The sequence below is a fragment of the Typopeltis vanoorti genome, chromosome 4 (assembly GCF_054136105.1).
Source record: "Typopeltis vanoorti isolate ZY-2024b chromosome 4, IOZ_Tvanoo_1.0, whole genome shotgun sequence".
NCBI lineage: Eukaryota > Metazoa > Arthropoda > Arachnida > Uropygi > Thelyphonidae > Typopeltis > Typopeltis vanoorti.
This window is the reverse complement of record NC_143552.1, coordinates 55,364,854-55,381,229: the sequence shown is the minus strand read 5'-3', so window position 1 is coordinate 55,381,229 and position 16,376 is coordinate 55,364,854. Positions and strand designations below refer to the sequence as shown.

Here is a 16,376-nt window from a genome sequence, read left to right as displayed (position 1 = left end):
CGTCGTTTTCGATCATTTCTTTAATATAGTAACTTATGTGATGTTCAGTCACGGAATATCTAGTATATATTAGTAACCATCACTCTGTTGAACTAGTCATTTACTGATGGGCTAGCTGCTGAGGTAAAGATTGTTAATGTTTAGTTAATTCTATTTTTCTGATGAAAATGTGTTTTGTAGTGTGTGTGTGTGTATTCTAAATATATTTCTAAAACTTTTTTCCCCCCCCCATAGGTGACAGCTAATTTAGTTGCCCTTAAAGTGGGCTTACCACGAAAATTTCTGTATCCAATTTCCTTAAATGAACCTGTTTGTATCTCTGGTGTAGAAGTTACACTTCTAGATGCTAACCAGTAAGTTTTCTTAGTTTTCTTGTTTAATAGTTTCAGCTCATATAAATAAATCTTGAATTCTGCTATCTACAGGATTTGACCAGTGCACTACATATTAGATAGACAGCAGTTGGGCACTGCTTCATGTGATGCAACAGATCCAACAATAGTATGCATTTCTTTCTTATGTATTCATAATTCCAGTATTTATTTATATTGCTTATCCATGGCTCTCAAGCATTCACACTTGAATTGAACAACACTGTTAGACACATCTATTCTTTATTTGTTTTATTCTTGATATTTTTAATAGCTTTTTTTGCTAGATACTGTACTTTCACATTTCTTCTATAAGGGGATTGTATTTGTATACTTCTCCCTTCATTGAGATCTTTCAGTGAAGAAAAGGTCAAAGGTATGAGGGGGAGGGCTGGATAGTTCTGATAAACACCTAGAACAAAAATGGTATTAAAGCAACTGATATAACCACAAGAAAGAACATACTAGTAGTGGAGTTATGAAGGCAACTTATGTTCTTATATTCTTATATCTTCGGATGTTCTTTCTTGTGGTTATATCAGTTGCTTTAATATCATTTTTGTTCTAGACGTTTATCAGAACTCTCTTCCCCACTCCTTATGAGAGTTATGAGAAAAGTGGAGTAAATCGATGTCATCATTGGCAGAACCATATCAAAAACAAAGATATCGAAGAACTTGACATTGATATTCAGGAATTTGTAATGTCCCGGTGTTCGATGGGGTTGAGGTTAGGACTCTGCACAGGCCAGGGCACTAGTTTAACACCCATCTCTTCATACCATTCCAACAGCTGCAGCTCTGTAGCACATGCCATTGTCGTCTTGATAGTAACACAGGTCCGTTCCATAAAAACTCCACACTGTAGATAGCACCTGATTATCCAAAATATCAAGCTACTGAGCTGCCTTCTTGGAACCATGGAGTGGGACCACTGGTCCCACTCCAAACCAGCTGAATGCACTCCACACCATTATTCCTCCACCACCAAACTTTACTGTGGGTACAACACACTGTGGTAACAAGCATTCACCAAGCTGCCTCCACACTCTGCCATCAGAGTGGAAACAGGTGAACCTTAATTCATCATTCCAGAGTACCGTTTTCCACTGGTCAGTTGTCCGGTTCACATGCTCTTTGCAGGCCAGATGAGACACCTTGTTTGTTGTGATCAGCTTGTGTGCCACTGCTCTTCCATGGAAATCCAGTAAATCTAGTTCTTTTTGTACAGTATTATTTCTATTATTTATACAGTATTATTATTTCATGGGTTTACTGCTGCTCTGGAACTCATCATGGATGGTGATTGTAGCCAGTTTTTGCATGCCACTTGTTTTAACACCTTCCTGTCCCTGTCAGTCATTTTTGGCAGCTGTCCAAGGTGTTTTCCTGCACTAGTGATGCCAGAACATCTCCATTTGTTGATTGCATTGCCAACTGGAGCATAGATGCTCCAGTTGAGCAGCGATGGCATGTATGGACATGCCATCAATGTGACAGCCCATGATCACTGAAATCAAAGTCGCTGAATTCATGTCGTTTTGTCATACCACCTGTATTCAACTGCTACGATGAAATACTGCTTTCTACTATCCGTACACCAGAGTTTATGTTATTAACAAACCTGTAATGTTCCATAACTTCAAATAACAGGGGTGTCTGGACAATTATTGGTTGTGTGTGTGTGTGTGTGCACTCGCATGCATGCATGCATGCATTGTTTTCTTTTACATTATTGTCCTGAAAGAAATTATACCAAATCAATTTAGCTTCAGTGAGGTATAAACATTAATAAACTGAATTATAAAATTTATTAAATTAGTGCAACTGCAGTTTATTACTATTAAACAAGAGGATAATGAAATGTTTGTGTTTTTTTTAGTCAAGTAAGCAAACATTATTTGCCTTTGAAAAAACTAAAAGAAAAAAACTAAAACGATCCATAAGAAAAGCTTACAGATTTAAACCTGAGGCATTAGGTGCCTGGGTGTTATGTTACTTAACAGACTTCGACCATGCCATTAGTGCAGTTTCCTTTTATTATTGCTTTTGATTAAGAGTTCCAAAACCTTAAATTTGAAACAAACATTAATTATTATTTTTTTTCTTTTCTTAATATGATTTGAACTCAAAAAAAGTTCTTAAGCTATAGTCCATTAATACCATTCGTGGGCTAAGGATTTTTTCTGTTTATTATTATTATTATTACTATTACATGACACCTCCAGGGAGTTCAATGACTCATCGAGGGAGGGCACCTACTTCAACTCTGTCCTCACCATCTCAATCCACCAACTACAACAAACTGCAACCACTCCAACACCATCTACTGATCTACTGCCCACCACTAGTATCTATACAGACAGCCGCAAACATCCATGCCCACGGTGGGAGTCGAACCCGCAGCCTTTTGGCTGGAGAGTGGATATGCTAACCACTTGGCCAGCCACGCCGGTGATATATATTATATATATATATATATATATATTTTTTTTTTTTTTTTTTTTCTGCTTTTATTTATTTTTTACATAATCCAGAAATCTGCTCTTTCTTACTTACTGTCCTCGTCCGTCGACGACGGATTGAGTCTTCCGTGTTTCCACAACAACTTCCAGGAGTCTCAGTTTCTTGTGTGACTGGTGAGCTGTCTATAGGTTTTGTAATCCAGAGTTAACCTTTATTGATGTTATCCATTTAGTTCTTGGTCTTCCTTTTTTTTTTTTTTTTTTCTTCTAATCTTGCATATGGAGCAAGGTTGGGTGCCCTTTTTTGGTGGCATTCTCTTGACATATCCATACCATTGAAGTTGTCTTCTTTTGATCTTTTCTGTTAATGAGTCTCTATAGTTTAGGTCTTGTCTTACAGTTTCATTTGTTTGCTTTTCTGTCCATTTTGTTTTATTTATTTTTCTGAGACATTTCATCTCGAAAGCCTCCAGTTTTTGTATCTCTGTCTTCTCGAGTGTCCAAGTTTCTAAAGCATATAGCACAGTGGGTATTATAATTGTTATATAATTTTATTTTTAGAGGTTTGGAGATTTTATTATTTTTTCAGATTTTGCCTATTTTATTAAATGATGACCATGCAGCCGATAGTCTATGTTTAATAGTGGTCATGGTATCTCAGTGTTCTGTTATTATTATTCCTAAATAGTCTAATTGTTTTACCTGTTCAGTTGTCGATCAATTCAAGGAGAAGTTTACTTTTTCTTTTTTTTCCGGGTTATCAAGATTTTTGTTTTGTCCATTTTTATGGTCAAGCTGTATTCTTTAGCCGTATTGTTTAGTTTGGTTATTAGGTTCACCATTTTTTCTTTTGTGTCTGCTATCATTACGATGTCATCTGCATATTTTATGTTATTAAAGTTATAACCATTTAGATTGACCCCTGTTTCTCCTTCCAAGGCTTGGTTAACCATATCATCTTGGTAGATGTTAAAAAGGTATGGGGGAGATGGAACATCCTTGGACTACTCCTTTACTGACGTTCATTTTATCTGTTGTTATACTGTTGAATTTAATTATTGCTTCTGTGAGACTAGAATATTTTTATAAGAAGTCTGGGTATCTTCATCAATTTGCTTCTGTTTTAATATTCTTAATAAAGTTATGCTATTTCTTGAGTCGAATGCCTATATGAGCAAACAAAGTTTGCACCTGAAAGTATGTTCAGGACTGGGGTAAGGTGGTACAACACCAGGGCACTCCTTGCAAAGGTGGAGCAAACTTTAAGGCACAAACTTTGTTTGCTCACACTTGGATAAAGGATTAAACTCAATTTATTATACTCTAACCAAGTGAAAAATAAACTTTCAACATCTTTCTCTAAATCCACAGTAATTTATTAAAAAAGGGTGGCACACCACATGGCAACTCCTATAGGTGGAGATGACCAGCTAATGCTTCTGCCTGGTATCTCCACTTGGGCCTGGCTCCCACTGAAGAGACTTCAATAAAGGTCGAAACTAGTCTGGGTTGTGGCCCTTCCCTTAATGCATAACATTAGACATATCCGCAAGTAGATGTGTTTTGCATTATGGGAGATACTGAGATAGGATTGTTTGGTAGCTAGCTCCACCTTTGCAAGGAGTGCCCTGGTGTTGTACCACCTTACCCCAGTCCTGAAGATACTTTCAGGTGCAAACTTTGTTTGCTCACACTTGGATAAAGGATTAAACTAAATTTATTATACTCTAACCAAGTGAAAAATAAACTTTCAGCATCTTTCTCTAAATCCAGAGTAATTTATTAAAAAAGGGTGGCACACCATATGGCAACTCCTATAGGTGGAGATGACCTGCTAATGCTTCTGCCTGGTATCTCCACTTGGGCCTAGCTCCCACTGAAGAGACTTCAATAAAGGTCGAAACTAGTCTGGGTTGTGGCCCTTCCCTTAATGCATAAGATTAGACATATCCGCAAGGAGATGTGTTTTGCATTATGGGAGATACTGAGATAGGATTGTTGGTAGCTTGCTCCACCTTTGCAAGGAGTGCCCTGGTGTTGTACCACCTTACCCCAGTCCTGAAGATACTTTCAGGTGCAAACTTTGTTTGCTCACACTTGGATAAAGGATTAAACTAAATTTATTATACTCTAATCAAGTGAAAAATAAACTTTCAACAGTTGTAGCACTGTGAAAATGCTGTTAACTTACATAGCACTGTGATGCCAGATCAGATTTGTTTCTGGTCACCAGCTAGAGGAACCTTTTCCTTTTTTTAGCCCAGTTCCCAAGGTTGGCAATCTTTGGTATTTGCAAATATGGATTTTTCTCCTGGAAACTCAGGTTTTCAATCTCACAACTCAAGAAAATTGACTGTAGAACTCACATTATTTCAAACAGTTAAATATAATGTTAGGATTAGTTAGCACATGATGGCAGCAGTTGTCTGCCATAATCTCTTCTCTGGATGTCTTTGAAAATCTTTGATATTCTTGGGACAATCTGTGATGGCTGAAGAAGGAGATTGGTTCCACCAGTCTTCAAAACATTAGAACTAAATGACCTCAATATGTTAATACTTAAGTGAACATTTCTTACCCTGAATTACAACTTTCTCATATCTGAATTTGAAATTCTCTAACCCTAATAATTGTGTCAGGGACCATGAGATGGCAGCACTTGTTAATTGTCTCTTAAAATTAGTAATAGTCTTAGGCTGTCTATCTCTGATTGGCTGCTAGTGGAGATTGAACTGTCCACTCAGTCTCCAGAAGTTAGATAGGGTTAAAACAGCTTTACCTACTTCATATAAGGAAATAAAAGGCGTTAGCTGATTTATTTATTTTTTAGCAGTAGGTATTTAAGTAGATGGTGGCTCATCTTGGTGGACTTATTCACTCAGATGTATCCATATCATAGGCATATTGACAAGATAACATTTGTTCTTCACTTGGAGTAACACAGATTCAGTTTCATTCCAGGATACAGATAACCTTATGGTAACTTTTTCAAAAAAAGTGAGAAGACATCGGGTTACAGGTGGCATGGTTTTCTTCCCAGAAACTGATTTTATCCTACAAAACAGACAAACTGACTAGAGAACATGCATTTAGCAGACATCATACACTGGTCTTCAGTTTTAATTTTCATCCATATTCACTAACTTAGATCCATACAGGACTACAGGCTCACTCCGGGTGTTTTTGATATTTTATAAACTAGAAAGGTAAAGGGAGGGGGAATCAAAATCAGCTCCTTTTGATTCTCCTAGGAAGCATTCATGTAGCTAACCACTCAGCCAGCCAGCTTGGTTGGCCGAGTGGTTAATGTATCTGCTCTCCAGCCAAAAGGCTGTGGGTTCGAATCTCGCCATGGGGTTTGATGTTTGTGATTGTCTGTGAAAATACTAGTGGTAGGGTGGGTGGTAGATGGCGTTGGTGTAGTTGTGGTTCATTGTAGTTGGTGGATTGTGGGTGGTGAAGGTAGAGAGTTATATAGTAGGTGCCTTCCCTCGATGAATCTTTTGACTCCCTGGAGGTGTCAAGTAATAATAATAATAATAATTTCTTTATATAAAGAGGACTCATGTTTTAATGTCTAAGAACTTTTCTGTCCTATGGCAACACTGATAAATATTACTCTACTAAATTTTATTGGCTACTGAATTTGATGTAATTACATCATATACTTACTAAATTATCATTATTATTATTATTATACAGGTAGCTCTATGGAGTCAGAAGACTCATCACAAGAGACCCTTTATTGACACAATACTTATCATACCTCTCCGTGAACTCATTCACTGATGAATCGCTCACAACCAACTCTGTCAATAATAACTTATACAATTTCTAAGGATGATCCCCTCTTCTCTCTCTTTCTACCATGTACTAAAAAAGTCTTCACTGTAAACCTAAAATCCCTTTAATGGCTTATTTATGGCCCCTCTCTCTTTTTTTTTTTTTGCTTATCAGCTATTTGTTGAAGCCCACAGACTTTCAGTCTGTTCTCCTAGGAAGCATTCCATAGACATGCCACAATCTTCCACAGAAGTGCCACAAAATGTCTTCACTGTAAATCTAAAACCCCCTTTAATGACTTATTTATGGCCCTTCTTTTTTTTTTTTTTTTTTGCTTATCAGCTATTTCTTGAAACAGATTGAAAGCCCACAGACTTTCAATCTGTTCTCATAAGACACGTTCCATAGATGTGCAAGATCTTTGTCACTTGCCTGTGAATCCTCTTCACCACTTGTTCATCCCCACAGAATCCAGGTGACTAGTAAAAATTACATTTGATGTAATGTTTTTTTTAAACTTAATTCAGCAAGCCTATAGACAGAGCTTGAAAAATGTGCTTGTCTGCTCATCTGTGGTGAGTGAGAATTTTTAGTTGAATAAAAAAAAAAAAAAAAAATTCAGATGAGTTTCAGTTTAATCAACAGTTTTATTATGTAATGCTGATTCTGTTTTATGTCATAAATAGTTTTTTTTGTATGTTTACTTATCACATCTGTTTGGGAATTTTGTTGATTATCTCTATTTTGTCATAACGGAATACAACCAGTGAGAGGATATGCATGCATCATTTTATTTTTAGAGGACACTCATTTGTACCACAATGTAACTAGTTGATTGTGATAAAGCAAGCCTTCGATTGGCAACTACAGTATATGTCAGCGTATAAGACGAGGCCTAAAATTTAGGCTATTTTTAGGTTTTAAGCTTATGTCGGTTGTATAAGACGACCCCCCCCCCCCAATTTCTTCTTTCTTGTATTAATGCAATGTTAGGTATTGTTATATCCGTTATCTTTTTGCATAGCATAGATTTAGTATTTAGGCGAATTATCCTAATTAAAAGTGATTATCCCCAATTTTAATTAATTATTAATTATAAATTTTAGGATTATTAAAATTGTTATCATTTAAAATCATGGAACCAGTATCAAAACGAAGAAAGTATGAAACTCAATTTAAAATAAGGGTAATTGAAATGACAAAGTAATAACTGTGCTGCTGCAAGAAAGTTTGACATAACCGAGAGATGGTAAGAGAGTGGAGGAAGAAAAAAGATATTTTTAAAAAATTGCCAAAGAAAAAATGTGCGATGAGAACGGGGATCACCCGATGCCCACAACTGGAAAATCACGTTGCAGAATGGGTATTCGAACAAAGGCAGAATGGTTATCTTGTTACAAGAAATATGATTAGAGTATATGCACTAAAATGGTCAAGATTGAATCCGGATGAAAGTATAGAATGGCAAGCTACTTCAGGATGGTGTAATCGTTTTATGAACAGACAAAATCTGGTAATATGACAAAAAACAAAAATTGCTCAAAAACTACCAGCAGATCTTGACCACAAACTTACCAGTTTCCATAAATTTATTATTCAGTTTAGACAAGAACATAAATTTCTGTTGTCAAATATTGGAAATATGGATGAAACTTCTATGAGCTTTGATATAAGCAGTAAAACAGTGGAGTCTAGAGGTAGTAAGAGTGTGCTAATTTGAAGTACACGTCGTGAAAAAACAAAGTTTACAGTTGTGTTGTCATGTTTGGCTGATGGAACAAAGTTAAAAACCAATGATCATCTTCAAGCATAAAACTAAACCTAAGATAAAATTTCCTTCAGGTGTTTTTGTACATTTTCATGAAAAAGGATGGATGGACAAAAATGTTGTGAAATTATGGATAAATAATGTGTGGAACTCGCGACCAAGCGGTATAATGAAGAAACACAATTTATTGGTATTGGATATGTTTCATAGTCATTTAACTGAGAATACTAAAAGTCTTCTAGAAAAAAAAATAACACAAAAATTGCTATTATACCAGGTGGTTTAACTTCTATATTGCAACCATTAGATTTCTGCTTGAACAAACCATTTAAAGATTACATGCAAGAAGAGTGGAATAATTGGATGTTGACTGGTGAAAAATCATTTACAAATGGTGGATCTAGGCACACTGCATCACTTGATATGTTGTAAAATTGTGCGATCAAAGCATGGAATAAAGTAAAAGTAGAGACTTTAATAAAATGATCTAAAAAGTGTGGTTATCTCTAATCTTATGGATGGTATGGAAGATGATCTGTTGTGGGACACTGATGACGATGAAAACGAAATCAATTCACTGGATTCAAACTGGGATCCATATGACGATCATTTAAACAATGAATCTGAAGAACTATTTTCAACAATTTCAATGATGAAGAAAATTAACATGAAATTAGAGGTTAATAATTATTCGTTTTTTAAGACTTACATCTATTGTAATATTTTAAATAAATTTATGTAATAAAAAATTAATCTGATTTGTTTATAAACACTGCCTATTTTCTTATATAACAATGTATTGTAACTACCTAAATATTCATCCAAGAAATTAAGCTTCCCTTTTTATATTCGCTGTATAAGACTGATTTCGAGGAGTTTTCTGTAGTATTTGAGAGTCGTCTTATACGCCGACATATACGGTATTTCTTTTGGTTCCAAAATTTTTGTAGTGAGTGCATTTTAGTATATTGTTATACTAACAATGTTGACTATATCAGTTTGTGTCTATCAGCATGTATGTTTTTATGCATGCAGTACATTTTTTGCTGTTGCCTCCTGGATTAAGTTATAGTTTAGATATGACAGAAATTATTTGGTACTTAGGATATTACAGAATGTTGATGTAAATATGGCGATTTGATATCGGTCTGTGTATTATGAGATTGTGCAGAAGACTGACACTCACTCTCAAAACATTTCCAATGGATTCATTCTTCATTCTCACTTTCCTTTTGCAAATTTTTCACTCTTGGTAATAAATACATTTCACATACACACACAGTATCAAGCAAAATGTCTCATATTAAATTCCTTTAACAAAGACATTTTGGCTACTGTTGTTCTGTTACACATTGGTGATATATCAACAATATCCAGTATAATATAGTGTTTACAACTTTTTTTCTAAATGCCTACTCAACACACTTTTAAAAAACAAGAGCCTGCAGTAACCTAGTGTTATTAACATTATGTTAATCAGGCTAGATTTTATTAACCCTGATGGACAGGTACCAAGGAGTAGTAGAATCCAGGATAAAGCAGGTAAAATATAGGAAAAAAAAGCTGTGTACCACAGGGCTCTGAATTTGGATTGGTGTCATTTGATTTCTACATTAATGTACAGGAACTGATTTGAAGGGAATATTCATTTATTTGTTGATGATGTAAAATTGGATAGAGTAATTAATAGTTAAGGTGATGTTAAGAGCTTGCAGAGTAGCTTAAATAGACTGGCATTTGGGACAAAGGATAACGAGTGGCAGTTCAATGTGGAAAAGTGTAAAGTTACACACTTGGGGATGAAAAGATCACAAGCTGAGTACTACACAGATTGAACTTCCAGGATTGGACAGATTGAATGTCCAGAAAATTTGTGAAGCTAGGTATTTAATGGTGATGGTAGATAGGGAGTTAAAATTCAGAGGCCATATTACTAAAGATTTTAAAAGCTCATAGGTATACTTGGCTGTTGAAGGATATACTGAAAAGCAGATATAAGGAAATTATTATAATCTTTATAAAGCTTTTATATGGTCTGATCTAGATTACTGTTCATAGATATGGTCACCTGGGGATAGGGTGGTAGAAAGAATCCAGAGGCAGGTGACAAAAATAGTGACTGGACTATTGAATACTGCTAACAGGAGTAGATTGAGTTGAATAGTGGGCAGAAGTGGAGGTATATGATAAATATATATAAATTGCTGAAATTGTTTTATAGAATTGATGCAAAGGAAATTTTTCACCTTTGACTAGGAAGACAGAGCAAAAGTTCATCCATGAAATTTGAATGTAGTTAGCAAGGGTATCAAGGATTAAGTTTATCACTTGGAGAATGAATGAATGAAATGGGTTTTCCAAAGTCTTGTGAGTGCTTTGCCAATGATTCATTCACAGAGAAGTATTGTGTGAATAGTTAGTGTGAGTTTCCTCCAGTGAGCCTTTGAAATTCATGCGAATGTCCAAGCAAATATAATAATAATTGTAAATTTAATTTTCCTAGCAATTGTTCACAATTTCTGCTGAAGTAGTGGTAGGCAAGGAGATAAAAACTTTGTGAGGTGCTTACTGACTATGGTACTATATATTTTTTATCTGATGCTGTTCATCATATCTCAAATTTTGTGGGCTGACCGAGTGATCATAATAGAAATTGAATTACCTTAATCTGAGAGAATGCATGCATTCAGTTATACTAATTATGACATATGCCGCAGTATTTTCTTTCTAACACTAATATGTGTCCGCAGTTGCCCTGGTTCCGTAATGTTTCTCTTCTCTTTGCCTGATGGAAGGCAGATATTGCACACTGGTGACTTCCGAGCCGCTCCAGAAATGGAAGAATATACCTTGTTAAAGGATAGCCCTATTGATCAGCTCTATCTTGATACCACGTAAGTAGCAATATTTAAATGCTTAAGTGAACATTTTTACCCTGAATTAAAACTTTCTCATATCCAAATTTTAAATTTATCATACAGTTTAAAAAAAACCCAAATAAAAACCATATATCTTTTCAATATGCACAGTTAACAAAAGATAATCAATTTAACAAGATTTTTTTTATATGAAATTTTTATTTAGTTAATGTTTATTATTAAATGAATATTATTCTAAGCAACTCATGCCACATAGGGACTAAAGGGAAAAAAGGGACAATTCATAGGGACAAAAGGGAAAAAGTTTACTATAAAACAAGTTTTGCAATAGTGATTTTGAGGGAATTTTAACTTATGGATCTGAGAGCTGGGTCAGAAGTAAAACTAAAGTAGAGACTGTAGATATGAGAGTCCTGAGAAAGATTAGAGGCGTGAACAGATGGCATCAATGCCAATATCATATTAAAAATGAGGATATTAGGACAGAACTTGACATTGTCAGCATCCAGGAATGCGTTAGAAGAGCTAATCTCAGGTAGTATGGTCACCTAAACAGAATGGGCGAGGAAAGATTAGCAAAAGATGGGTTCTCTGCCAGGTTGGCAGGAAAACGACCCAGAGGAAGACCAAGATATAGGTGGATTGATACGGTACAAAGTGCCTTAGATGATAGAAATATCATCATCATCAAATTCCTGACATGTACCCTCAAGGAGTGTACAGGATATGATAGTATAATACTACATGAAAAATTTACATCATTATTAACTTCCTATCTACAATTTTCCTCCAAATCAGTCTGTTACTTGTCAAGACTCCAACATTATCAGATCTTATATTTCTATCGTCTAAGGCACTTTGTACTGTATCAATCCACCTATATCTTGGTCTTCCTCTGGGTCGTTTTCCAGCCAACCTGGCAGAGAACACTTGTTTTGCTAATGTTTCCTTGCCCATTCTGTTTAAGTGACCATACCATCTGAGATTAGCTCTGCTAACGCATTCCTGGATGCTAACAATGTCAAGTTCTTTCCTAATATTCTCTAATATTTCCTAATATTTTTAATATGATATTGCCATTGATGCCATATGTTCATGCCCCCTAATCTTTCTCAGGACTCTAATATCTGCGGTCTCTAGTCTTTGGTCAAGACTAGAGACTGCAGTTTTACTTTTGACACAGCTCTCAGATTCATAAGTTAAAACTGGTTTGAACACTGTCTTGTATACAGCTAATTTAATGTTCTGACTAATTTTTCTCTTATTCCATATGAATTTATTCAATTGACTTCCTACCATACCAGCTTTGTTGATTCTGTTGTCTATTTCCATATTTAATTTACAATCTTCACTAAAAATCGTGTCTAAGTAGCTGAAATATTTTACTTGTTCCACAGATTCTCCGTTCAAAACACAGTTAACATTTTTAACGATTCTACCTATTTTCATTGTCTTTGTCTTTTTATTGCTGACCTTCATACCATATCTGTTACAACAGTTATTCAATTTAGTCAGAGAATCTTGCAGACTTGTAGCAGATTTATTTAGAAGTATAACATCGTCCGCATAAAACAAAGAGCTGATATTAACATCTCGAATTCTGATATCATGTTTAATACCACTTTCCTTCATAATGTGATCCATATAGATAATGAATAACAGAGGGGATAATGTACATCCTTGTCTCACACCAGATTTAACATTAAACCATCTTCCTGTACTTCCTTCAATTCTAACTGCTGACTTGCAACTCAAATAAAGACTAAGTATTGCTTGATATAATGCCCCATTGACACCATATAACTGTAGCGTATTGAATAGCTTCTCTCTTGGCACCTTGTCATATGCCTTTTCCAGATCGACAAAACTGAAATACAGATCTTTGTTATATTCCCATGCTTTCTCAACTATTTGTCATAAAGTTAAGATCTTGTTAATTATGAGATTTATTTTTATTTAGAGATATTTATATAGAGGATATTCATAATATTAATCCTCTATACTGCACCATTGACTGCCCCATTGTTTAAATATAGGATTTTTATTTATTTTATTTAATCTCTTTTTCTAACAATTATTTTTTTAATTCCGAGTGTACCTATATATTATATTGAACAAGGGTTCACTCTGATTGGTGCAATGACTTTAACTCTTTCTTTCAGAATCCAAAAATCACTGATTCAAGACCAAAATACAAAATAAACACATTTAATAAAACAAAAACAATATATATACACTTCAGACAACTTTACATAATTATAACTAATTACAGAATTAATTGGATCCAAGGCCTTTTAAAAATAAACTTATACTTAAGACTATACTAAACACCTTGTTCTCACAATGACAAAATGTTCATGGCCAGTTTCTTTGTCTGTCAAGGCCCTTTTCCGAAGATATCTGACTTTATTCTTCATTTTCATAGGATTTTTTCTCATCACTTATGTAGCACACATTTATTCTTCCTGACTTAATTCTGTCTTCTTTTTAGTAGAAATAACAGTTAGATTCGGCATCCTTAATACAGATGAAACTTCCTAATCAGAGTTTTCTCGAACATTCCTTTAGAACGTAAATAGCAATTTCTTCTTTTATTCTCTAATGCTTATTTGACAGGCTTACTCTTCCACTTTTAAAAAACTTACAGTTCTATGATTCCCTTTTCGGAATCTACTACTAATCTTCCAATTAGCGTTTCCTCTAATATTCCTTTTAAAACGTCTATAGCAATATTTCCCTTTTATTTACCAATACTTATTTCACATTAAAACTTCATAGTTCCACAATTCCTTTTTCGGAATATACTGTTAATTTTCCTCCGACTGTCACATAAAAAAAAATTCAATTTCCTCCATATCTAAATGTCTGCCGGCTTGTGTTCTATTTTCCTTCCTAACGCTCTCCTGTTTACACCCGTTACTCTGATACAGAACGCTTTCTGTCAGCTGTCAATCACACATCAAACTTCACTGCGAGCATGCGCACTCTATGAAACTGGCAAGCAAGAAGCTAGGTATAATGGCTGACACGTTGTCTCCGTTAGTGACAAGAGAATGTCTTCATAAAACACAACTTAATATTTTAAACTACAATAAAATTGTTTAAAGTAACATAACTATTCAAATCCACTAAGTACATGAATTTTTTTAACTTCTTTACATTTCATTTTGACAAAATAATTTCAATAACGGGCACATCGCAAGTGCTGACAATGCATGTTATGAAACTAAAACTAATAAACATACTAGCATAAACAATACGTAAAAATGTTCAGAATTTTAAATTATGATTATTTTTACAATCTGATCCTGACAGCCTCTATTTGGCCTGAATCCAGCTTATTCTTCACCAAGCTTTTCTTCCGCAATTCTTCTTAACCGTTTCTCAAGTATACTAGCATAAATCTTGCCCGGAACACTCAGTAGGGAAATACCTCTGTAATTCTCACATTCTGTTTTATTTCCCTTTTTATATATGGGTACTATTAGAGTTCTACTCCAATCATCAGGAATTCGTCCCTCTGTCCAGGTTTTCCGAACTATGCAGTGCAGTCACTGTAAGACTTTTATACCATCATACTTCAGCATTTCTGGTTGAATATCATCTACTCCTGCTGCCTTTCCACATTTCAAGAATTTGATGGCTTTTTCTACTTCAAGTATGGATGTGTATTCCTGACTATGACTGTTGAATTTTTTTACCACTGTGCTATCACTGCTTGTTTCATTTAGCAATTTTTTTGAAGTAATTACTCCATACTTCAAGGATATCTTTTTCTCCCGTTTTCATGTCACCTTAATCATCTCTAACTCCTTTTACAGCACTCTTTCCTCCATCTCTAAACTTCTTCAACAACCTCCAGAATATCTTACTACCTTCTTGATATTTATTTTCTATATTCTTGCCAAAGTCCTCCCATTACTTTTGTTTAGCTAGTTTCACAGTGTTTCGCTTTCTTACATTTGTCTCTGTATTCTCTAAGAGCACAAGCTGACTTATTTGCCAGGAACTTTTGATATGCTTTCTTCTTTTCCTTCACTGACTCTTTAGCTTCCTGTGTCCACCATGGAGTTCTGATTTTTCTATCCTTGCAGACTACCTCACCATATGCCTCTCTGCCTGAATCAATCAGGGTTTTCTTCAAGGTTTGGTTCTTGTTCTCAAACTCTTTCATTTTTCTTCAATAATCTGTGTGTATTTTAGTCTACAGTTCACATCTGAGAGCTGCTCAACTTTTATTCGCTTTAAAACTTTCTTACATGTTATTCTTTTCAGTATGAAATTCAATATTATCCTGCTCGAGACTAAATAGTGATCACTTCCAATTTCAAATCCTTTGTACACTCTGGTGTCCTGCACCATGGAGAAAACATCACTATCAACAATAACCTAGTCAATGAGACTTTTCTTATTCCTTGCTTCTTCTCTCCATGTGAATTTGTGCACATTTGTATGTTGGAACATGGTGTTAGTAATAACCAGTCCATGTCCTGAGCAGAAATCCAACAGGTATTTGCCATTATTATTAGCTTTGCTCTTTTCTCCAAATTTTCCCAAAATATTTTTGTATGTCTGATAATCATTTCCTACTCTGCTATTTAGATCCCCAACAAGGACCAACTTTTCCTTTTTCATTGTGTCAGTTGCTTTTTCTAAAGCGTCAAAAAATTCCTCCACTTCTACCTTAGTAGAACCTTCTGTGGGACCATAGGCACAAATAAGTCTCATTGTCCAGTTCCCCATTCTCATATTTGCCCACATTACTCTACTTGAGACTGACTGCCATTCAAGAAGATTAGCCTCGTATTTTGTGTTGAATACTATGGCTACTCCTTCTTTTCCTTGATTGTCATTTCCTGAATATAACATTTAGTATTTATTGCTCAGACAGATCTCACCAGTTTTTGTCTTTTTTGTTTCAGTCATCCCTATTATGTCAATCTGGTACTTATCTAATTCCTCAGCTAGCTCCGTTTCTTTGCCACTCAGGCTTCTTACGTTGATAGTACCGATCTTTAACTCTGGTCATGTTGAATTGGGATGTGCTTTCAGATTTGTTCCAGTAGCTGACTTTTCGCTGTTCACACTGGTTCCCTGGCAAAAACAATGGG

The 16,376-nt window shown here is 35.0% G+C and overlaps 1 protein-coding gene across 1 annotated transcript in view; it reads left to right on the top strand.

Moving 5' to 3' along the window:
• LOC150107318 (uncharacterized) overlaps positions 1-16,376 on the top strand; it is a 123,033-nt gene that overhangs the window by 54,766 nt on the left and 51,891 nt on the right. Inside the window, exons 4-5 of the mRNA XM_090391184.1 lie at positions 235-353; positions 11,137-11,280. Of these exons, the coding sequence (XP_090247310.1) occupies positions 235-353; positions 11,137-11,280 (263 nt within the window). The remainder of the gene's footprint in view (positions 1-234; positions 354-11,136; positions 11,281-16,376) is intronic.